The sequence below is a fragment of the Castor canadensis genome, chromosome 10 (assembly GCF_047511655.1).
Source record: "Castor canadensis chromosome 10, mCasCan1.hap1v2, whole genome shotgun sequence".
Taxonomy (NCBI): domain Eukaryota; kingdom Metazoa; phylum Chordata; class Mammalia; order Rodentia; family Castoridae; genus Castor; species Castor canadensis.
This window is the reverse complement of record NC_133395.1, coordinates 32,243,386-32,266,892: the sequence shown is the minus strand read 5'-3', so window position 1 is coordinate 32,266,892 and position 23,507 is coordinate 32,243,386. Positions and strand designations below refer to the sequence as shown.

The 23,507-nt window shown below is 35.4% G+C and overlaps 1 protein-coding gene across 14 annotated transcripts in view; it reads right to left on the bottom strand.

Annotated features, from left to right (window-relative positions):
• Mycbp2 (MYC binding protein 2) overlaps positions 1-23,507 on the bottom strand; it is a 257,047-nt gene that overhangs the window by 14,798 nt on the left and 218,742 nt on the right. For 12 of the 14 annotated variants that reach the window (XM_074043187.1, XM_074043191.1, XM_074043189.1 and 9 more), the window contains 13 exons: positions 16,967-17,116; positions 14,614-14,774; positions 13,466-13,622; positions 13,059-13,283; positions 10,956-11,021; positions 9,232-9,471; positions 8,849-8,947; positions 6,960-7,040; positions 5,735-6,001; positions 4,956-5,239; positions 3,299-3,395; positions 1,883-2,002; positions 518-619 (listed from right to left, as the gene is read on the bottom strand). In XM_074043187.1, coding sequence (XP_073899288.1) covers positions 518-619; positions 1,883-2,002; positions 3,299-3,395; positions 4,956-5,239; positions 5,735-6,001; positions 6,960-7,040; positions 8,849-8,947; positions 9,232-9,471; positions 10,956-11,021; positions 13,059-13,283; positions 13,466-13,622; positions 14,614-14,774; positions 16,967-17,116 — 2,049 coding nt within the window. The remainder of the gene's footprint in view (positions 1-517; positions 620-1,882; positions 2,003-3,298; positions 3,396-4,955; positions 5,240-5,734; positions 6,002-6,959; positions 7,041-8,848; positions 8,948-9,231; positions 9,472-10,955; positions 11,022-13,058; positions 13,284-13,465; positions 13,623-14,613; positions 14,775-16,966; positions 17,117-23,507) is intronic. The other 2 variants (XM_074043188.1, XM_074043200.1) reach the window with 1 other exon arrangement.

The following is a 23,507-nucleotide window of genomic DNA, read 5'->3' as shown; positions in this document are numbered from 1 at the left end:
GTTAAAACCCCAGTACCATTAAAAAAAATACCCAAACCAAAAATCCCCTAACCCTCCACCCCCAAAAAACTTGAACATTAATAAGATAATGTTGAAAGGACCTATATAATGTCTTCCTTTCAGTGAACCTAAAAATATCACCAAACATACCTTACTTACACCTGTGATGGAGTGTCAGGTTGCCTCTCTTACTGCTTTTTTTCCTTCCTACCATAAGACCGATTACATTTTAGTACAAAATCTAGACAGAGTCTGGTTACAATTTTTGATATGATGCAAACATGACTCAGAGAAGGAGAAAGGTCTTTTATAATTAGAATTCCCTAAAGTTTTTAATATACTATGAAGAGGGGGCTCAAGTCAAAAAGATTCATGATATGAACTTGACTAACATGGACATAGTTTTCAAAGTGACTGACTAATTGTGTATTTTGGCTTGCTGGGTCTTTTCTAGGTTAAGCTAAGGTTGATTATAAAGAAAAAAATGTAAATTCTTATAAAGTAATTCTGATCTTACCATTTGTTTTTGTTGCCCATCCTTTCCCATCCACCTCCCAGAGGAGAGGCGATCCACATGGTCCTGGTCAAGAACACACAGTGATGCTAGAGCAAGCCAGAGCTGTTGAGAAGAAAGGTTGTTACACTGCTGAATTCTTAGGAAACACTTATAAAATGCTGTTTGACATGTGACAACAGCTCAAAAAAATGCTGGCTGAATTTGAAAATATGTAAGGCGGTACAATAGCTGTTTAGTTTTGTATAGTCATGTGAATACTTGGGTACATATTAAATTCTTCTAGATAGTAATAGTTCTGTGGAAGTTTCCATTGCCTCAAAGGGCTAAGCACTATACTTGGTGTACCATATCAGAAATAAGTGTCTGGTAAGCTTTTGAAAATTGCTCTCAAAAAGCTTTGTGAGGCTTGAAGGATAAGTTTCAGTTTTACATAAAATGATATGTTCCTTCATTAACGAAAAAGCAGAAACTTAGTTAACTGGCTTAACTCTAGGAAGTACATGTGTGCATCAATGGAGAAGAAGAGCAAGCGATGGTAAAACAGGGATAGAAAAAAAAACAGAAGAAAACTAATGCACGTAAGGAGAAAGGAAATGCAGAATGAAAGAACTCATGAGTGTACAAAAGGGTTACTATGAAAAACACTTGCTTCAGGTATCACACTTACCACCAAGAAAGTATTTCCCTAGGGCTTTCTTTCCCTAGGGCTTTTTATCAGATTTCTGAGGATTAATCTAAGCAATTTCTACCAGTGCTCATTTCTTCCTAATATTGTCACATTGCTGTGTTTCAACAAAATCTGAAATCTCTTTTGGAACTATATGACATTTGGTGGGTTAAAATGTACTATCTATGTCTCATATGAAGAATGTAATCCTACTTCCTCAGGGATTTCAACCCATTCTACCATTGGCAAGCACTTTTTACTTTTAACAGTATAAGCGACATCCCCAGTAGGTAAGTTACAGAGTTCTTCAGTAGAAACAACTAGGCCACATAAAAAGGAGGAGGAAAGAGCCTCGTCTTCAAAGGATCATCAGTCTGTCACAGTAAAATGCTACTAAATTTATTGCAGTAAGCTACAATAAATAGGTCATTAGAAAGAGAAGCACAATGTAATTTAATCTTTTTTAACCATCATACCCTTAGCTTCCTAAATAATAACAAAAACAAGTGATATAGAGCACCTAGGGTGAACAGTAATGACTATCATATTTAGTCATAATTCATGAAAGTCCTTTAGGTTTTCTTCAATAAATATTTAGTTGAAATATGAATTAAGTTGATTTATTGATCAAAATTTGTTCAAATTTATTACTAAAAAAAGAACATACAATTATACAGAACAAATTAAAAAAAACCTACTCTAGTTGTTGCAATACATCTCACTGGAGACCTAAATTCTTCTTCCATCTTGGTCAAGGCAATGATAGTTTCTGCAATAGAATTTTTTGTCACTCGGGACCAAGCTTCTGACAGATGACCCTATTGAGCAGGACAGAATATTTTAAATAAGTGACCAGAAATGTATTATCATAGCAAATTCTTTTCTCTTAAATGACATCTCTTACCAAAAGGAAAGATTTATTTGTAGCAAGACTATGTAATTTTATATCTAGGGGCAAAGACTTTAGAAGTTAAAAAAAAAATCCTTCATAACCCTATTAAGAATTCAACCTCTGATGTACTTTGATGATTTAAAAGTATGTAGGATTTTACTTTAAAAAGTAAGTAAGAATATTCATTTCCTACAGAATTCAAGGGGATTTGGTCTCACAGAACAAAAATAAAGGTAGAAAGGTATCTATGCTTGAAAAATTTTGGTTCTAAAGCCATGTTATTTAACACTGAAATTTATACACCTAAGTTAATTGCTTTTAGATTGTATTACTGGAACCCAAAGGCATAAATGGTTTGGACTATAATTACTCTTATTTGGTCTGCTGAATTTTTCTAGTGCTAGGGATTGAACTCAGAGCCTTGTGCATTGCAATGATTTTTTTAAATGAAGTATTAACTATCACGGAATTTAGGTATTCGAACATACTCATCCAATTAACATCCTGAGAAAGCTTATTCACTATAAAGGTTCCACACTTTTGGAAATAGTGATAGAACTGCATCTTTGTTGCAGAATATCCTCCCACTTCTCATATCTCCATGTTATCAATATGTTAACTGACAGTTCAATTCCCCCTTCTCCTCCAAAATGCCTTGTGTTCACTCTGCCTCTCAGGGACCTACATCCCATAATGCTTGTCCTCCTCACATTAACTCTTGGAAACACAATGCAATGTGAGGAAACTGACATTACGGATCAACTAGTAAGAGCCATATGCTCCGTGAAGCAATCCCCTGCCCTCTACACTCCCAGATTTTCCCCAAAGCCAGTATCTTATGGCAGCGGCATAGGACATTATTAAAGATTTATAAAGAATTTATAAACTATGAGGACTGAAGAGGATGAGAAACTTCTGCCTCTGGGAGTTTTTTCCTTAGGATCTGAAAGAGCATATTTTATTTTATTACATTTTAAAAGTCCTAAAAGACTTCTGTAATATTTCTCAAGTAAGTTAATTGGGAAGTTAGAAATGCACGTAGTTTACATTATTGCCAAATTTATTACTTATTGAAAAGACAAATGGCACAGTAGCTAAACGTACTAAAGATAGTCCCTAAATAAAGGACTAATGTCCTCCTATCAGTTCAGCAGACCAAGCTATTTTTCTCCGTCACATTCCTGCTGTACCTCTTTGCTGTCATGGGAGAATGGAAACTTACTGCTGCCATATCCTTAATAAGTTTAATGATGATCTCTGAGATCTGAGTAGGAGTTGAGCCCTTCATCCACCAATGACTTTCACCACGTCGAAGATAACTAAAAAGAAAAGTCAGCATTTGTAAACCAAAACCAACCAAGTATTTGGTAGTTATTACAAATGAAAAGATAAAAATGCTATTTCAGCAAACAGCATTTTAATTCTTTAAGTGACTTAATCCGTTAAAACATTTGTTTATTTAATTATAGGCAGGATTTTGCTGTGTCAGCCTCCAAAGAGATGGGATTATAGGTATGTGCCACGACATTCAGTCTACAATTAAAACCTTTTCAGAGAAAGTTCATTAAAACTTTACCCCAAATCTATCTCTTCAATCTTGAGGGCAGCCATCCTGATTTATGATCCTTTTTGGATATTTGTTTGCACATTATTTCTGTGTGTATTTTCTAGAATAACGATATTTAAAGTATAGTCCTTGGACCACACACTGTTTCCAATGAACATGGAGATAATAAGGAGCTTCTATTAGCCTATAAGCCAGCTATATCACTAAGCACACTACTGTGTACTTCAGCTGACATTTTTTTTCTTAACGAGACTTTCTACATGAAGGAAGTGATACACTGATTGACATTCTGGTGTTATCTGCTTATTGTTATGGATTGGCTCTATATCTGCACTATGCCATATGTCTCTAATTTTCCATGGTTATACACAATTACAGAATGTCTTTGCATATATTCTTTTGTGCACATGCATAAGTCTTAGAAATGGTGGGTCAAAGGATATGCATATTTAAGATATAAGGAAATATTATCCAACTGACATCCGTAAGTGCTGAGACAATTTATATTAGATAAATGTGCTTATTCCTTCACAGAGTTGCTAAAGCAGTTGTTTAATCTATATTCATCTGAGGCAAGGAAGGCATGTTTTCATTCGTTTATTGGCATTTAATTTTTTAAGTTGTTTGCCTTTTATAGGCATTATTTTAATATTATGGCAAATAATTGTTTATTATAGATATTTAAATATTTTTCTCATTTAGTTGCTTATATTTTAAGACATCTTAATAGTATCAGCTATCAATTACTTTAATTTTTTTTGTCAAATCTCTGAATATTTTTCTTTTAGCACGATAACTTTTGGGTTCAGTGTTTTGTTAGGACTAGCTTCCCAAATTGAAGATTAGAAAAATATTCTAATAGTTTTTTAATGAATTTTTTATTAGGAAATATTCATTATACAGAGGGGATTCGTAGTGACAATTCTGCTTAGACTTATATTGTACATTATTTACACTGTCCCCTCTAATACAGTTTTAAAATAAATATACATATAATTTTAACTGATCTGAAGTTTAATCTCTCCTTATGTTATTTATTCATTAATTCATTTTTATTGTGAAAAGTTTAGTTTTATATATGATAAGTAGGGATCTACAGTCTTTTTCAATATGGATACCCAAATATCCTAATACTATACATATAGCTTACTTTCTATTCCTCACTAATTGCAAATGACACTTTTATTACATATGATATTTCTTTTACACATGAGTTATTGTTTATGGGTACTATTTGGTGAGTGAGCTAGCAAAGTAATGTGAAATCATGCTTTAATTCCATTTTTTGGTACTAAAACATGCAATGGCGAACCTGGAGTTGAAAATCATGGGAAGTGTGACCGTGGTAACTCCTTTGCCCACAGTGGTCCCAGCAGTCCCAGTGATGGTGGTTCCTTTGGCTTTCAGCTGCACAGTGAGCGCTTTGGCAATACATCCTAGAAACATGTCCAAGATACCCAGCTTATTCCAATCTCCTTTCTCCGTTGAATGAATGATATCACTGATGTCTGCTGGGGGCAAAGATTTCACTCCTATAATGCTGGCCAGACGATTAGGGGTTACTTCTGGCAAAACTCGTCTTAGTAAGGAGGTCACCTGGTAAAAATAAAAATCCATTTCAAGATTGATGGTTTAATTTTTTTAATGTACTGAGCTCCCATTCTGTAATTTTATAATCTGTGTATGAAAACAAATATTTAAATACTATTTCTAATTTTGAGAAGAAAAGACATATGATTTGAACACTTTTTAATGTCTGGAGTGGTAGTTACCAAGAAAAAACATGTCTTCTTTTTTGGTTCAGACTAAATGACATGTATTTCATGGTAAAAAGATGATCAATAGCCAGAATACTATTTATCACAATACAGTAGTGATAAACAGTAGTAAAATGGAACATATTTTACTTTTCTCTACTCTCATTATAATGAGTTAAAAATAAAATAATATGGAAAATCATAGGCCCCAAACAAAACATGAAATAAAAAAACAAAGATCCATATGGCCCTGAGGTGATTCTCTTTGCCTTGTGAATTTTAACAGTGTTTCAAGTCACAAGGAAGCACAAAGGTAAGTGGCATGATGGGTCACCTGTCTCTGGACCCTAGGAGAGGCTGTGTGAAGCAGGGAGAAGAGATCCTGAAGCAGGGTCAGCTGTTGAGCCAGATACTGCCGGCCGACGTTAGAGCCACTCAATGCTAAAACCATGGAGAGCAGCTCAAAGCAGTAAGCGTCAGAGGAGGCATCTTCATCATTTGGCTGAGAATTGGCATTCTCTTTGCTTGATATGGCATGCTCCCATTCTTCTCGAACTCTGGTGGCTTCCATGCGAATAGCTTGGACAATGTGAGCACACACCTATGTGAAGGCAATGTAGAAAATGTAAAAACACATTTGCAAGTCTGATTTACTACTCTTAATAAAACAAACAAAATGGGATACCAATACAAGTTAAGGCTCAATTTAACACTCTTCCTCTCAGTTAATTCTCCATTATACCATTCTTTTATCTCTTTTTTCTTTTGATGGTACTGCAGATTGAATTCAGGGCCTCAAGCTTGCTAGGCAGGCTATCACTTGAGCCACACCTCCAGCCTTTTTTGCTTTCATTATTTTTTTGATAGGATCTTGCATATATGCCCAGGCTGGCCTTCACTGATCCCCCTATTTAGACTTCCCACATAGCCAGGATGACAGGCAGGAGCCATAATGCCCAGCATTGGCTGAGATGGGGGATCTTACAAACTTTTTGCCCACACTGACCTTGAACCATGATCTTCCCAATCTCCACCTTCCAAAGCTAGAATTACAGGTGTCACCAGTGCCTACCTTATTCGACTTTTGAAGAGCTATCTTTTTAGGTTATCAGGCATCCGTTTACAGAACAATCTAGCACTATCCCCACACCCACTTATATTTTGAAATATTAACACTGGTTTAGTTAGCTCTATTAAACTGCTGAATAAAACAAGACAACCTCCCTCCACAATCTCCCCCCCACTACCCCCAAAAAAACCAGGGACAAAAATGCAAATGTAGTTTGATGTAGCTGGGTATTTGTGCCCCCCAATAAAACAAGGTAGCTGAACACAAGAAGTAGAAAAGAGCAGCAAGGTAAGAAACATTCACAACAAACTCTTCAAAGTTACATAAGTATGGCAATATAATCATTCCTCTCTAGAAAAAGACAAATTCCCAGGATTTATAAAAAAGCCAGCATGAAAAAGCCTGCATAAATTCTGGAAGATATTTTATAGTCTAAATACAAACCAACCAACCAAAACTGACAGAGACAAGGCAGTAGCTATTAACTGACCTGTTTTTGTAAGTTAGTCAGTTTACTTCTGCTGAATATTATGCCAACCATATGTTCTTTCAGGTCAGCATCTGATGTAGCCTTTATAGAGAAAAGAAAAAAAAAACATGAAGCATGCTCTTTAAAGAAAATGTGTATAGTTGACAATTCAAAGTATCTTGAGAATTACGTATGCAGATATTTAAGGTGAATTTACTTTACATTGAGGTTTTTAACACTAAGAGGATAAAGTCTGAGGAAATCATTTGGCTGAAGTGAGTAGAACTAAGGAGATGAAATCATTAAAAAAAGAGGAAACTTGGTAAAACTAAAACTAAAAGCTAATTTCCTGAAAAGATAGAAATGAATCTTGCTACACTCTCCAATAAAAATAGGAGACACAAATTACCAACATAAGGTATAAGAAGAAGAGATATTACTACAGATTCTATAGACATTAAAAGGATAAAGGCATACTTTAGTGTATAACTTATGCCAATAATTCAGCATCTTAGATGACACAATTACTTGAATGTCAGAACTACCAAAGCTCACTTAAGAAGAAAATGAATTTGTAGAGCATTTTCAATACTTAAATACTAGCTAGATGATACATAAATCTCTTTTAGATGTTTCATCTTTGTTTTCTTTGTTGACTTACTTCATCATTTAGTTTTGCTTTCTAACACAACGTCATTGAGATGTAGTTTCCATAGTACACTATTCACCTCCTTGAAGTCTACAACTTCCATGGGTTTTGATATATTCACAGGGCACATGTGCAAGTATCATCAGAGTCAATTTGAGAGCACTTTCATCACCACCCACACCCCTTGCAAAGAATCACTATGTCACATACCTAGCATCTTCTCGTTCATCTTTTTTTTTTAAATTGAGAACAAACTACCTATAAGGTAACACACACTAATTAAAATGTACAAAAACATATTGGCTATTCTACTGAATAGAAGTAAAAAAGTGGAAAAAGAGAAATACAGAAGAATATCTATTCTGACGGAAATTCTTAGCAGACTAGGAATATAAGGGAACGTCCTCAATCTGATCAAAAGCATTTACAAAAAAATCTATAGTTAACATTACACTTAATGGTAAAAGGTTGAATGTTTTCTTTTAGGATCAAGAACAAAGCAAAAATATTCCTTCTCTTCAGTTCCACTCAACACAGTAATGCAGGGCTTCACCAGTGCAATGATATAAGAGGTTGAGTCTTTCTTCTTAGGTTTAATGTTTTAATTTAGACAAAATAAATAAAGCATTGTATTTTAGAAGAAATTTTAAGAATGTTGTAAAACATAGTTATTTCAGTAAAAATTTATGAATACATGTATGACTAATTACACCATGGTGGACACACAGACAAATCACACATGTATTTGGTCTTTAAGGAGGTATGGTTCAGTGGGAGAGAAAAAAAAATATGTAGATAAACACAAAAAGAGAAAAACCAAGACGAGGCATACATAGATAACTATGAAATTTAGCAGAGGAAAAATTGCTTTTTGTTTGCAGAAATCATAAAGAAGGTTATTGGAGAAGATAGTACCTTTGAATTGGGATATGAAAGACAAATAAAATAGAGATAGAAGATAATTGATAGGGCATGACACAGTAAATGACTAAGTTAATTTTACAAATGCTAACAACTGAATACAGTAGCTCCAGGTATACAGCAAGTTTTGCTGTGACTTAAAATACTAGCTAGGTTATACATGAACAAATGCTGAATTTCCTTTAGATTTCTCCTTCATCATTTTTTAATCAAAGTAAGAAAAAATTAACAGCATATAAACTATTATTACATCCCAATTAAAATAAGCAGTGCATGGATTAGTTCTGTGAACAAAAGAAAGTGAAAAAGGGAAATAAATTTTTAGAATACAAATAAATACATTGTATACTTTTTCTTCTCCTTCTGGTGATGACAAAAGTGCTTTTTCCTCTTGCTCTGGTGTAGGTTCAGCATCTCCAGAGATGAGCTTTCCAAATACCTGATGAAGGCAGACACATGAGATTTAATGACAGGATTTACCACTGGGAAAGTTAAACCTGAGAGTGCAGATTTTTTATTATGCTATTCCTTTACATCCCATTACTTGTCTGAATGATGAATGTAACATTGGGTACAGGGAAAGGACTAAGAGAAGTAAAAATGGGCTACATTTGTAGCCAGAAAACCTCTAACAGGTTTTACAAAATATTTTGTTACACTCTCAAAATATATTATGTTCTATATACTCTACTTAGTGCTACAGTACATAGTAAGGACACTCACTTGAGATGTAATAAGTCTGAATACTCGTAGAGTCTCAGCCTCACAGTTCCTCTGCTGAGCCACACTGGCTGATATCTGGCCTGCAATTTTTGTGCTTTCACCATCTTTCCAGCCCAGGACTTTTACTTGTCGAACTCTTAGTGTATTTTCTGGGCCCTTTAATTCAATTTTGATGATGTGATTATCCCCTCCTGGAAGTTCACTTGTCACCCAGCCAATGTGCCTAGAATCCAGATCGACCTGGTTGAGTAGAAAAGAGACATGAACCAGATATAGCTGAATCACTTTTATCACTGTCCTAGACTTGGCATTACTAGCAGCAAGCTCAAACAACAACTGCATAGAGAGCAAAGTTTATTATGTTAATCACACTATCTTTAAATTTTGTGAGGATAAGTAATATTACCTACATGAGCTATAACACAGAAGAAACTGAAGTTAACATAGGTTGAATGATTCTCAGTAAGTGAGAATTAAAATCCAGGTTTGACTACCATATGGCTTCCCAGTGCAAGTTATGTGAGTGAAACCACGTCCAATAATTTCTATGATTATACTTTACCCACAGAAACACATTAAAGCACCATTAACGGTGAGTATTTTCACTGGGTACGGTGGTACAAGATTGTCAATCCACTGATACAGGAGGCATAAATAGAAGGATCAGGGTACAGGCTGGTCCGGCAGAAATGTGAGACCCTATTTAGAAAAATAACTAAAGCATAAAGGACTGGACTGGGGTGTGGCTCAAGTGGTAGAGCATCTGCCTAGTAAGCACAATGCCTTTAGTTCAAACCTTCAGTTCAATACGCTGTTACTTAATATTCTTCAGTTTTTGAAGACAAATTACGTAATATGTAAGTTCACATTTGTGATTCCTTATTTCACTGAATTTTATTGAGAATGTAATTTTCAGAGATTAAATGTCAGTACACTGTGGAATGTTTCTAATTATTTCTTGCTGAAATTCAATTTTTCTATGGAATTTGATAACCAAGAAAAGATCTGGAGACTTCTACATGATTTATTTAGACATTAAATTTGTAATTTTAATTTATGTCATTTTTTCCTTAGGGCATTAAGTACGAACGACTACTATCTCATTGAATGGATTATCTTATTTCTTTATAATTTGAACAAAATTTATTATTTGCTTTATCTAAAACCTCAATACGACTTGGAACAAACCCAACGCCTCCCCTCTCACTGACCAACTTTTGTGAGATCAAGTCATCTAGAAGAACAGCTTTGACAAAGTTTCCCTAATATAAATAACAGATTTTGTACACAATCTCAGGTTCCTGCCCAGTTAAGGGTTAACTTGTTCCTAGAATTGTTTTGTAAACTGACTTGCAATCTAGTCATGGTTAAAGTTCTGTGATAGATTTTTTTTTAGGCTAGGAGACAGCAACCCAAGTTATGGGGCTGAATATGAATTAGATCTGGATGAAATATAAGGAGCCCTTTGTCTTTATAGGGAAGTAAGGAATGGGAGACTCTGGGCACAATATCATCATGTAGTCTCACAACTGGAGAATGTTTTGGGCACAAGTTATAAGGTGTGTAGCACAGGGATGGTTGTTACTATCCCATGTGTACGCCACTCGTCAAGTTAAAGGTTTGTAAATAGATGATTCTCTATACCAATACTTTGGTAGTGTGCCAAAACTGGAACTCAACAGTGGAGGCTGGTAGCAAACATTTAATGACAAAATTTCAATTACCTGCTTTATTCTGCATAAATCTTCTACTGCTTTGCCAGTTAAGAAGGTCATTGAGGTAACTTTATTCTAAAATAGATAATTCAAAACAGTTATGCTATATTTCTGCTTTGGAACTTACAATGATTTTTTACAACCTAGTAATGCCACATTACTTTTCTGCCTATTTTTTGTATAGTCTTTTCTAACTGACCCCACACCATCTGTCCAACTAAACACAATTCTCACAGCTCCAGTCTTGACATACTCTCACAAATTCTACCTTAAATGTACCATTTCAGCCTTTTTTCATGGGTTTTCTCATAGGTTGATATTATCTTTTTACCCAAACTCTAAACTTTCAAATTCTACATCTTCAAAGTCTTTCAACAACTCTGCTTTCTATTCATGTCCCACTCTTCTAACTGTATTCTCAGTGCTTTTGAAGCAAAGCAAAGAAGGTAACTTAACTAATAGATACTAATGAATGTCACTATGACTGCCTTACAGCTATGGAGAAGGGTATTTGATAACTAGGGGGGTTCCATTTCCTTAAGACACTTGCCAAACTAGGGAGGCAACATTCACACAAATGATAAATATCAAACATACAAGTACAGTACCTTTAAGTACTGAAAACAAGTCATGTTTGCACAAGAGCCACAGATCTTAAGGTTGAACAAGTTTTATGCAAAGCACATCAAAAAAGAGATCAACATACTAATTCCTTTTAGAGTTCCACACTATGAATATTATAGGCCAATGCAACTCAAACAAACAAATGCTATGGACAGTTGGCAGTTTGGTGGACACAGATATATAGGCTCAAAGAGGACACAAACAAAGTCTTTAAAAAGGAACATAGATATTCAGCTTACATACCAGGAATTTAAAAAATGCATAGTTATGATTATCTGCTCTTAGAAGAGACAAAAAATGTCAAATTGATTATAATCATTATTCTGAGGAAGAGTATGCCCTTGGTGTAGAATGTACTATGAGTCAAAGATAACTATGTACTGAGAAGTGAATGCTAGCAAGAAAAGTGTTTTGATTTATTACACTTGATTTTATGGTAAAGTAGATGTACCCATTGGAAATTCTTGGGTCTGAACAGGAAATAAGTTCATAATATATTAGCTAAGCTCCTGTTTTTTATTCCACACCGGGAAAAAGCTGAATGTATACTGATGTACAGGAGTTGGTGGCTGATGTGGAAAGGAGTGCTTTGATGGCAGAGTCCATTGCTGTGCTTGGCTTTATATCCAGGTTATCTGAGACCCAAACACACCATTACGATTTTTACTAGCAAGAGAATGTGCAAATGTATGGGCATAGCTCCTCACTGGTCTAAGGGGACTCATTAGACTGGATCTGCTAGAAAGTCATGCCCACTTAGAGGGAAAAATTCGAAGCAGTATCTTCCCCAGAATGAAGGTAGAAGAATGGCAGTTTGGCAGCTGCTACTATTTTCTTGGCTCAGGGAAATAGATCTTTTTTCCTTTGCTTAGTGCCTTTTTTGAAAGAGTGCTTAATTCAATTGAGACATGTTAAATAAACAGGGCTAGGGAGAATATAAATCATTATCATTTAAGTTAGTTCAGGACCATCTCCCCCCTACCCCATGCCTGCGGTTGAGAAGTAGAAACCTGAAGCTAGCTAATTACATCACAAATCAAAGTATACTAAATACCATTAGAGTAATACAAAAAAGAACCTACTGGAGAAAAGAGTAAGAATTACCCAGAAAGGATTTCTCTCTGCTGAGTCTTAAGAGATCTTGGGAGAATCTGATAAGCAGTTTAAGGGGAATATTTCTAGGTCAAGGGAATAGCTTAAACAAAGGCATGGAAGTAGAAAATTAAGATTTTTACTTTGCTTAGCTGCAGCTGTGGTACATTTAATCAGATTTTTTTTTCAGAATTTATCTTGCATACTGTCCCCAATCATATTAATTTATTTTTAGATTTAAGATTTATTTGAGGAATATAAAAATGCTGTTTTATTGGTGAAGTTTCAAGTGATAAATCTTTTTGGTAAACTCAGAAATGAGAATGCATGATTACTAACAGTAATCAGTCTGGAAAGAACTAATTAACTAGACATAAGTTAGGTTCCCTTTCTTACCCCAAGATCCCGTGAATTGTCCACATGAACAGATACATAGCGGGCATTAATTCCTTTTACACAGTTGATAGTGATGCTCTTAGTTTTGTTTTTGTCTTCATCTCCTGATTCCCAAAAAGTCTCTGTGGAACCATCTGTCAAACTGCCAATCATGGCAGGTCGGCTTGAAGTTTTTATGTCAACAATGCTGGTTAAGTCCTTTAAACACACAACTATGCATAATTCCTATCAGAAACAAATATAAGCATTCATAATATTCAAAAAATCTGTCATGATGAGAAAACAGACATTTGATAATAAATAATGTGAGACAGAATCCAATTATTTATGAGTAACTCTTAGATTTCCCTTAAATACACCATTGAATATTAGGACAATAAGCAGACAATAACCATTCAGTCACTGACCTGACTCATAGCTTCAAAGCCAGATTGTATACTGATGCTAAAACTCTCCTCACTATCTCCATCATCTGATTTTGACAGAATATTGTTAATGTGATGAAAGACATTGCTCTGATGGAGGAACTGATGATCAGATTGCTTGAATTTGAGACTCCAGCATCTAAAAAGCAATATAAATATATAAGCAATATATGCAATAATTATTTTCTAGGAATATTCAAGGAACTCCTAGAATAGCTACCATGCTTTATAGCTATACCTGAAAAAAAATCTTAATGATTTAGTAAAAAAATAGAAATTAACAAACTTCAGGGAGTAAAATCATTGCAATTTGTTTTTTTTTTGAGAAATAAAAATAATTTCTTTGTAACAAAATAAGTTATAAAGAAAATTCACCTGCTTTAAATACAGAAAAATAGAAGCAAAAGGGTAATGAATCTGTTGGGTACCCAAGCATTGCACCAACTATAAGAGCTTCTCAAAGTGATCTGTATTATAACGCCACAATAATTCATTAGCGTATAATGCAACCTACATTTCAAAAATCTTATGAGGACACAATGTATCTTTCTTCCACTGGTCTTATCATTAGGAATCTGGGAAGCCAAATCATTCCACCATCTTATCTGTTGTATAAATCAATGCAAAATTTCTTTATATCTATAGTTCAGTATAAACCAAAAAATAAGGTTCACAATGTAAAATAAAAGTAATGCCAAACTCTCAACAGATTATGTGATGCTCCTTAGGGTAGTTTCCAAATTGGCTGCATATTACTGGAATCCACTTTTCTTTATGTTCTTTTCAAGTCTAAACTCTGTCTTGGATTTTTGTTTCTGAAATTTCATTTTCCCTTTTTCATTTTGTGACACTGAAATGATCTGAAGTAGGAGGGAGGGAAAAGCAAGGGAGATTGTTACAGCAATCATTTAGAGGACTAAGAAGTGTATTATCCATATTTTACAGACAGACAAACAAGTGTCAGCTCAAAGGAAGGGTATTCTAAATTAGGACAGGAAGGAGGAAGCCACCACTTACATGGATTCTTGTATCTTATCATTTAAAGAGGTTTTTTCAAGCATTTAGTAACTGTGCATACTCCATAAAATTTTTTCTCCAACAGTACCTAAAATACTTAAATACAAGAATACCTAAGAGCCATTTGCTGCAGTGAACTGCCACTGGGGAGAGACATCATAAGATCCGAGATTGTCTGAAGTAAACGGTGAAATGTGTGTGGCAAAGGATGAGCAGCTTCACCTGCAATCACTATATCTGAGAGTGGATGCTCACATACTCTTGTATCTTTCTCCTAAAATAGAAATCAAAAGCAAGCTTATCAGTTTGTACACTGGAAGAACTTTCTTCACAAAAAATTATTATGTATATCCAATCCATACCCAATACACAAAGTAAGATTTCCTAATTATATTTGTAATATTTCTACACAAAAAGTGATAAGGTTACATACCAATAAAATGAGCGAACAAATGAATACCATATATGCACATCAATTCTAGTATACACACAAATATATTAGTAGAGTGAGTCTAATGTGTTATATGTATGCATGCATATGTATGTGTGTATATATATGTATACAAGTTTTGTGTATATAGTTATATATTTAATGCAGCTCTAGAAGTTGGAGGTCATCACTAGTTCATATGACATTTTTAAGTGAATGAGACAAAAAAACTCCTTTTAAAAGCAGAGATACCACAGTTTGAAAAGAGAAACAGGAGTTGGATTTCATTTCTCATTCAAACCCTCAGTTAAGGTGACCCTTTTAATAATATTACCTATGGAGTAACATTTATAATGGAAAACTATTTAATAAAGTACTTTAAATTCCTAAAGAAAGATTTCTTAAGAAACTGATCAAAATTGCCTAGTTAGTTAAAACTGGAGCCTCACAGAGCACTAAGTAGATATGTTTTAAAGCAGGGCTCTTAGGAAGCCCACATCTACAGAAGGTAAGCAGGTCATGGCAGAGAGTTGAGGGGGAGTAGTGGAGAGCACATGCACACTGTGGGAGGGCTGTGGCTAGTGAAGGAAGCAGCTCCAAGTACAGACCTCTACTGGTCACCCAGGAACTCCTACCACCGTGGGTCAGATCACTCAAACTAAAACAAGGTGTTCATATATTCATGTATTCTTCTATGGCAGAAATTAAAAGCAAGTTTATCATCTAATTAGTATGGGAGAAGTAAAGAAAAATCTCCATTTTTAAAATGCCAGCTTTAAAAAAAAAAACCAAAACACCCATGCAACTCAAAAATGTCTGAGAACTAACTAGAACTGGTCTATGAACTACCAGGTTTTTCTTTTAACAGGTCTGACATTTTCTTTTTCAGAGATTTTGGACAAAACAGTGGTCACTTAGGAAAAAACGACTGTTCTTACGTAAAAAGTTTAGGTTTATTTTTGGCAGTACTGAAGTTTGATTCAGGATCTTGTGCTTGCTAGGCAAGTGTTCTATGCCTTTGAGCTATAGCCCCAGGCCTTTTGCTTTTAGATTTTTTTTTTTCATCTCAGAGCTTTGTGCTTTTGCTTGTGCTGGCCTCAAACTGCAATCCTCTTATCTCTGAATCTAAGGAGCTGGGATTACAGGCATGAACCACCTAGGTGCATTCAAGCAACTTAAAAAATATGCCTTTCTTTTTATTAAAACAGTTCTTAATTAGACTCACACTGTAGAACTAACACATACACTTTGGTCTTGCTTACTGTGTTTCTATCTATCCAGTGGTACATTACTTAAAATAACTTGCCTTATTCCACCTAATCAGAAGTAGTCTCTACTTCCTTTGTGTTTCAAATAAATATTTCTACTAAAGCACTTACTTTAAGAAGGAAAAATATGATGTCATGGTTATTTCATATTAAGTCACTAAAAGTCCTTAGTAAATAGTAATTGTTATTTTAGTTATTTCCAATAATTTTGCATAGGATCTAAGATTTGCAAAAACAAAATAAATCTGCTTAATAACAAAAGTAGTTATTATTATAGACTGAATACCATGATCAAAGTTTCACTACTGGTGTTTCATTTACAAATTTACTGTTGTTTTTTGGCGCTACTGAGGTTTGAACTCAGGGCCTCATACTTTCTTGCTAGGCAGGTATTCTACCACTTGAGCAACTCTGACTGCCCTAACAATTTTATTCTTTTGAGCAGGCAATATACATTCAAAAGGTATAAAAAAACCATAAAGAGTGCCGCAGCTAATTAAGTGCTCTCTCCATTGACAACTCCTATTTGTGTGGACCGTATTATTACATGTTCTGTACTGGTATTCATTGAAAAAACAGATGTGACTGTCAGCATCTTTGTTGACAGTTTCCCTAAGTGTAATGGATCCTTTGCCAAAAGTGTGGAAATGTTATTCTTTTTTTCAGGTTAGATAATCTGTGAATGATTTCATGTAAATAATTATACTATCTGAAAGTACAGTACTCAGTTTCTATAAAAATATGGAATAAAAATGAACAAAAACTCACTTGTTCTGCATTTTCTTTATTTGTTTTATTTTCTTCATCCTCTTCTTCCTCAGGTTCCACTGGAGCAGGAGTTAGAGATGCCACAAAATGCCAGAGAATATCATGTAGAGAAGTTGTTTGAATGACATTACACAGAAGCCAGTTGAATGCCTGAATAAATGATGATCAAAAGTACAAGATAAAAAAGATCATATATGAGTTAAAAAAAGTAGGGTTGTCTTACTCACAAATGAAGCACCTCCATGGGCTGCATATTTTAAGGAAAGATGCTAGAAAATCTAGCCTTCACTTCACTGAAGGCATACTGAACTTGAGATAGTAAAAAACTTTGGTCTCAATAAAAGAACAGGATAACAGGGAAAATAATAGTTAAGAAATACAATGAAAATTATTCTTAGTATCAATGTACTCAGGTACATTTATTTTCAACTTGTATTTGGGGCCAGCATAGAATGTTTCTCAAGCTCTACACAACCTATCATTTACTTAAATATCTTTATATAATTCCCATTAATTAAGAGACAAGTTATTTATCACACATATTGTAAAGTTTACTAAACACGTGCCTGTGATACACAGCAATGCTATCATTCCATAAAATGGAGGCCTGGACAAATTGTTACTGGTAAATTTGTAACTCAGAACCCCTACTTCTCATCCTTTTTGTGTGACTATTCTGTCATTTCATTCTAGTGATACAGCCTAACATAAAGGCATTAAAAAAATATAATTTCGGGATTGAAATGACAAAGTAATACAAAATTCTTTAGAGTACTTAAGTATAGAAAGCTAAATTAATTTATATCCATAAACTTTAGAGTTTAATTTTGATGTGAGCAGAGAATCTCCACTTCACGTTAAATTGAGAAACCAGGAGGGCCCCGGGGCCGCCAGTCGCCTGTGCCCAGACGGCTTGGGAAGACGTGGACCAGGTGAGCTTCGCGGTACCGCAGTACTCCCACAGACAACCCTGGGCCAGAGCAGCATAGCCCGCTGGACAGACTGACCTCCACCCGGGAAAAAAAGAGAAACTGACTAATAAACAAAAAGAACAATAAAGACACGTGGCAAAGAGGGTGGGGAGCAAAGGCCCCAAAATTGGGGGAAGGTAATCCTTCCCGGAACTGTAAATAAACAAGCCAGGCAGGCGGAGAGGCTCTTGCGGGAACGGGGGTGCACGCCCAGCAACCAGGAGCGGGGAAAGCTTCTGAGAGTGGCGGAGGGAGGAAAACTCCACAGGAGAGGAGGGAAGACCCACTTCCCACTTGAGCTGTAAACAAACATGGCGGCTGGCAGGAGCAGAAGCACTGCCCAGTTATCAGGAGCAGGAAAGCTTGTGAAAGTGGCGGTGGGAGAAAAACTCCACAGGAGGCGGGGGGAAGACACACTTCCCACATGAGCTGTAAATAAACACGCAGGCCTGAGAAAGCAGGTGCAGTGTCACCTTTCCCAGTGCTTGGAAAGGGGAAAGCTTGTGCAGCGGCTCACACACAGGACTCTGAGTAAACAAAGCCTGCAGGGCCAGGTGAGTGCTAAGCTCACCCCAGAGATCTGCATAAATAACGCCTCCAGCAACAGCAGGCTGACAGCAGCGGGCAGGCAAGCCACAGCTGCAGATACCATTCTCAGAACTGTCTCCAGACTCTTTTTTTTTTCTTTTTCTCCCTACCTTTGATGAGAGAACAACCGAATTACACCTGCATGCTGAAAAACTTACTGAAACTGTATTACATTTGAACTTGGGACACTTGGTGGGGTTTCTTTTGTGTGTGTGTGTGTGTGTGTGTGTGTGTGTGTGTGTGTGTGTATGTAGTTTTGTTCTACTTTATGCAAACCCTTTGATGAGACAACTACAGAACAACATCTGAGGCACCATTTCCAGGATTGGAGACTGAGACGGACACCCAAATTATTAAGACTGAAACTTCATTGCACTTGAACTTGGAAGTTTTTTGGTTTTGTGGTTTTTTTTTATTTTTCTATTTTTCATTTTATTTTAACTTATTTTTATATATAGATATTTCTTTTATTTACTTCTTTTTAAATTTTATTCTTATCTTTATTTTTTTTTATTTTTTATTTTCAATCCTCTCTCTGTCTCTCTAATGTCTGTTCAGCTTACTGTCAATTAGTACACTAACGTTCCCTGTTTATACCTTTGAAACTTTCTTGTCTGATTCCCTGTTCTGTTTTCTCCTTCTTGTCTGTTTGTTTTTCCCTTTTCTTTAACATCTTGCTTTCCATCTCAGCTCACCCTTCCATTCTAAATATTACCATTGTTATTATTACAAGCTAGAAAGTACTTAATTGCACACAGTACAGGGACAGTAACAACACCAAAGACAATGACGGGAAGACAGAAAAAACAGGGAAACCAGTTTCCCCACAGCAAAAAAGTACTACAGGAACCAGAGGGAAATGAAGAAAACAGATACTCAGATCCAGACTCCAACAAAATGAAGATAAACTATGCCAAAGGACCCAATGAAGCCCACAAGAATAATTTAAAAGAAGACATACTACAGGTACTCAATGAGAATTTTATAGTGATGATACTGGATAGGGTCAAACAAAATGTACAGGAGGCCCTCAAGAAATTTCAAGATAACAAAAATAGAGAATTTGAAAAAGCAAAAGAAGAAATAAAGGAAACCATAGAAGCACTGTACAAACACCAAAGTGAAACAGAAAACACAATGAATAAACAGATAAATGAACTCAGGACAAAAATAGACAATATTAAAGAGGAAACCACCCAGGATATGGAAAACCTCAGAAAAAAGAATGAAACAGAACTGCAAAACAAAACGGAAGGCCAATCCAGCAGAATAGAACAAACAGAAGACAGAATCTCAGAACTTGAAGATGAAATGGTAATTAAAGGAAAAACTGAAGAACTATTAATTAAACAACTCAAGACCTGTGAAAAGAAAATGCAAGAACTCACCGACTCCTTCAAAAGACCAAACTTGAGAATCATGGGCATCGAAGAAGGAGAAGAGGTGCAAGCGAAGGGAATGCGTAATCTATTCAACAAAATAGTAACAGAAAATTTCCCAAATCTAGAGAAAGATATTCCCATATAGATGCAAGAGGCCTCCAGGACACCAAACAGACCAGATCAAAATAGAACTACCCCACGACATATCATCATTAAAACAACAAGTTCAGAAACTAAGGAAAGAATATTGAAGGCTGTAAGAGAGAAAAAACAAATAACATACAAAGGTAAACCATCAAAATCACAGCAGACTTCTCAACAGAAACATTAAAAGCAAGAAGAGCATGGGGTGAGAGCTTCTGGGCACTGAATGAAAATAACTTCAACCCCAGGATACTATACCCAGCAAAACTATCATTCAAAATAGATGGAGCAGTAAGTCTTCCATGATAAGAAGAAACTAAAACAATATGTGACCACAAAGCCACCACTACAAAAGATTCTTCACGGGATTCTGCACACAGAAAGTGAAACCCAACTTAACCATGAAAAGACAGGCAGCACCAAACCACAGGAAAAGAAAAAGCAAGACAGTAGAGAGTAACCTCAACTTAGGTACACACAATCAAACCTTCAAACAACTAAGACAACTAAATGACAGGAATCACCACATACCTATCAGTACTAACACTTAATGTTAATGGATTTAATTCACCCATCAAAAGGCACTGCTTGACGAAATGGGTTAAAAGGGAAGATCCAACAATTTGTTGCTTACAGGAGACTTATCTCAATTACAGAAATAAGCATAGGCTTAGGATGAAAGGCTGGAAGAAGATTTACCAAGCCAATGGCCCATGAAAACAGGCAGGAATAGCAATACTTATCTCTGACAAAGTAGACTTCAAACCTACATTGATCAAATGAGATAAAGAAGAACATTCCATACTAATAAAAGGGGAAATAGACCAAAAGGAAATAATAATCATTAACCTGTATGCACCCAATGTCACTGCACCTAATTTCATCAAACATACCCTGAAAGACCTAAAAGCATATATAAACGCCAACACAGTGGTTGTGGGAAACTTTAACACCCCATTATCATTAATAGATAGGTCATCCAAACAAAAAAATCAATAAAGAAATCCAAGATCTAAAATACACGCTAGATCAAATACCTAGTTGATGTCTACAGAACATTTCATCCAACTTCTACACATATACACTCTTCTCAGCAGCCCATGGAACCTTCTCCAAAATAGATCATATCCTAGGGCACAAAGCAAGTCTCAGCAAATATAAGAAAACAGAAATTATACCGTGCATACTATCTGATCACAATGCAGTAAAAGTAGAACTCAACAACAAAAGTAAAGACAAAAAACATGCAAACAGCTGGAAACTAAATAACTCATTACTTAATGAAGAATGGATCATCGATGAAATAAAAGAGGAAATTAAAAAGTTCCTGGAAGTCAATGAAAATGAAAACACAACCTACCGGAACCTATGGGACACAGCAAAGGCAGTCCTGAGAGGAAAGTTTATAGCCATGAGTGCATATATTAAAAAGACTGAAAGATCCCAAATCAATGACCTAATGATACATCTCAAACTCCTAGAAAAACAAGAGCAAGCAAATCCCAAAACAAATAGAAGGAGAGAAATAATAAAAATAAGAGCTGAAATCAAGGAAATAGAAACCAAAAAAACCATACAAAGAATTAATGAAACAAAAAGTTGGTTCTTTGAAAAAATAAACAAGATCGATAGACCCCTGGCAAACCTGACTAAAATGAGGAGAGAAAAAACCCAAATTAGTAGAATCAGGAATGCAAAAGGGGAGATAACAACAAACACCATGGAAGTCCAGGAAATCATCAGAGACTACTTTGAGAACCTATATTCAAATAAATTTGAAAATCTTAAAGAAATGGACAGATTTCTAGATTCATATGATCATCCAAAACTGAATCAAGAGGAAATTAATCACCTGAATAGATCTATAACACAAAATGAAATTGAAGCAGCAATCAAGAGTCTCCCCAAAAAGAAAAGTCCAGGACCTGATGGATTCTCTGCTGAATTCTATTAGACGTTTAAAGAACTGATACCAACCCTCCTTAAACGGTTCCACGAAATAGAAAGGGAAGGAAAACTGCCTAACACATTTTATGAAGCCAGTATTACACTTATCCCAAAAACCAGGCAAAGACACCTCCAAAAAGGAGAACTATAAGCCAATCTCCTTAATGAACATTGATGCAAAAATCCTCAAGAAAATAATGGCAAACCGAATTCAACAACACATCAAAAAGATTATTCACCACGACCAAGTAGGCTTCATTCCAGGGATGCAGGGGTGGTTCAACATATGAAAATCAATAAACGTAATAAACCACATTAACAGAAGCAAAGACAAAAACCACTTGATCATCTCAGTAGATGCAGAAAAAGTCTTTGATAAGATCCAACACCATTTCATGATAAAAGCTCTAAGAAAACTAGGAATAGAAGGAAAGTACCTTAACATTATAAAAGCTATATATGACAAACCTACAGCCAGCATTAAACTTAATGGAGAAAAACTGAAACTACTCCTCTAAAATCAGGAACGAGACAAGGATGCCCATATCTCCACTCCTATTCAACATAGTACTGGAATTCCTAGCCAGAGCAATTAGGCAAGAAGGAGGAATAAAAGGAATACAAATGGGTAAAGAAATTGTCAAAATATCCCTATTTGTAGACGACATGATCCTATACCTAAAAGACCCAAAAAACTCTACTCAGAAGCTTCTAGACATCATCAATAGCTATTGCAAGGTAGCAGGATATAAAATCAACATAGAAAAATCATTAGCATTTCTATACACTAACAATGAGCAAACGGAAAAAGAATGTATGAAAACAATTCCATTTACAATAGCCTCAAAACAAATCAAATACCTAGGTGTAAACCTAACAAAAGATGTGAACAACCTGTACAAGGAAAACTATATACTTCTGAAGAAAGAGATTGAGGAAGACTATAGAAAGTGGAGACATCTCCCATGCTCATGGATTGGTAGAATCAACATAGTAAAAATGTCGATACTCCCAAAAGTAATCTACATGTTTAATGCAATTCCCATCAAAATTCCAATGACATTCATTAAAGAGATTGAAAAATCTACTGTGAAATTTATATGGAAACACAAGAGGCCACGAGTAGCCAAGGCAATACTCAGTCAAAAGAACAATGCAGGAGGTATCACAATACCTGACTTCAAACTATATGACAAAGCAATAACAATAAAAACAGCATGGTACTGGCACAAAAACAGACACGAAGACCAGTGAAACAGAATAGAGGACCTGGATATGAAGCCAAACAACTATAACCAACTTGTCTTTGACAAAGGAGCTAAAAATATACGATGGAGAAATAGCAGCCTCTTCAACAAAAACTGCTGGGAAAACTGGTTAGCAGTCTGCAAAAGCTGAAACTAGATCCATGTATATCACCCTATACCAATATTAACTCAAAATGGATCGAGGATCTTAATATCAGACCACAAACTCTAAAGTTGATACAGGAAAGAGTAGGAAATACTC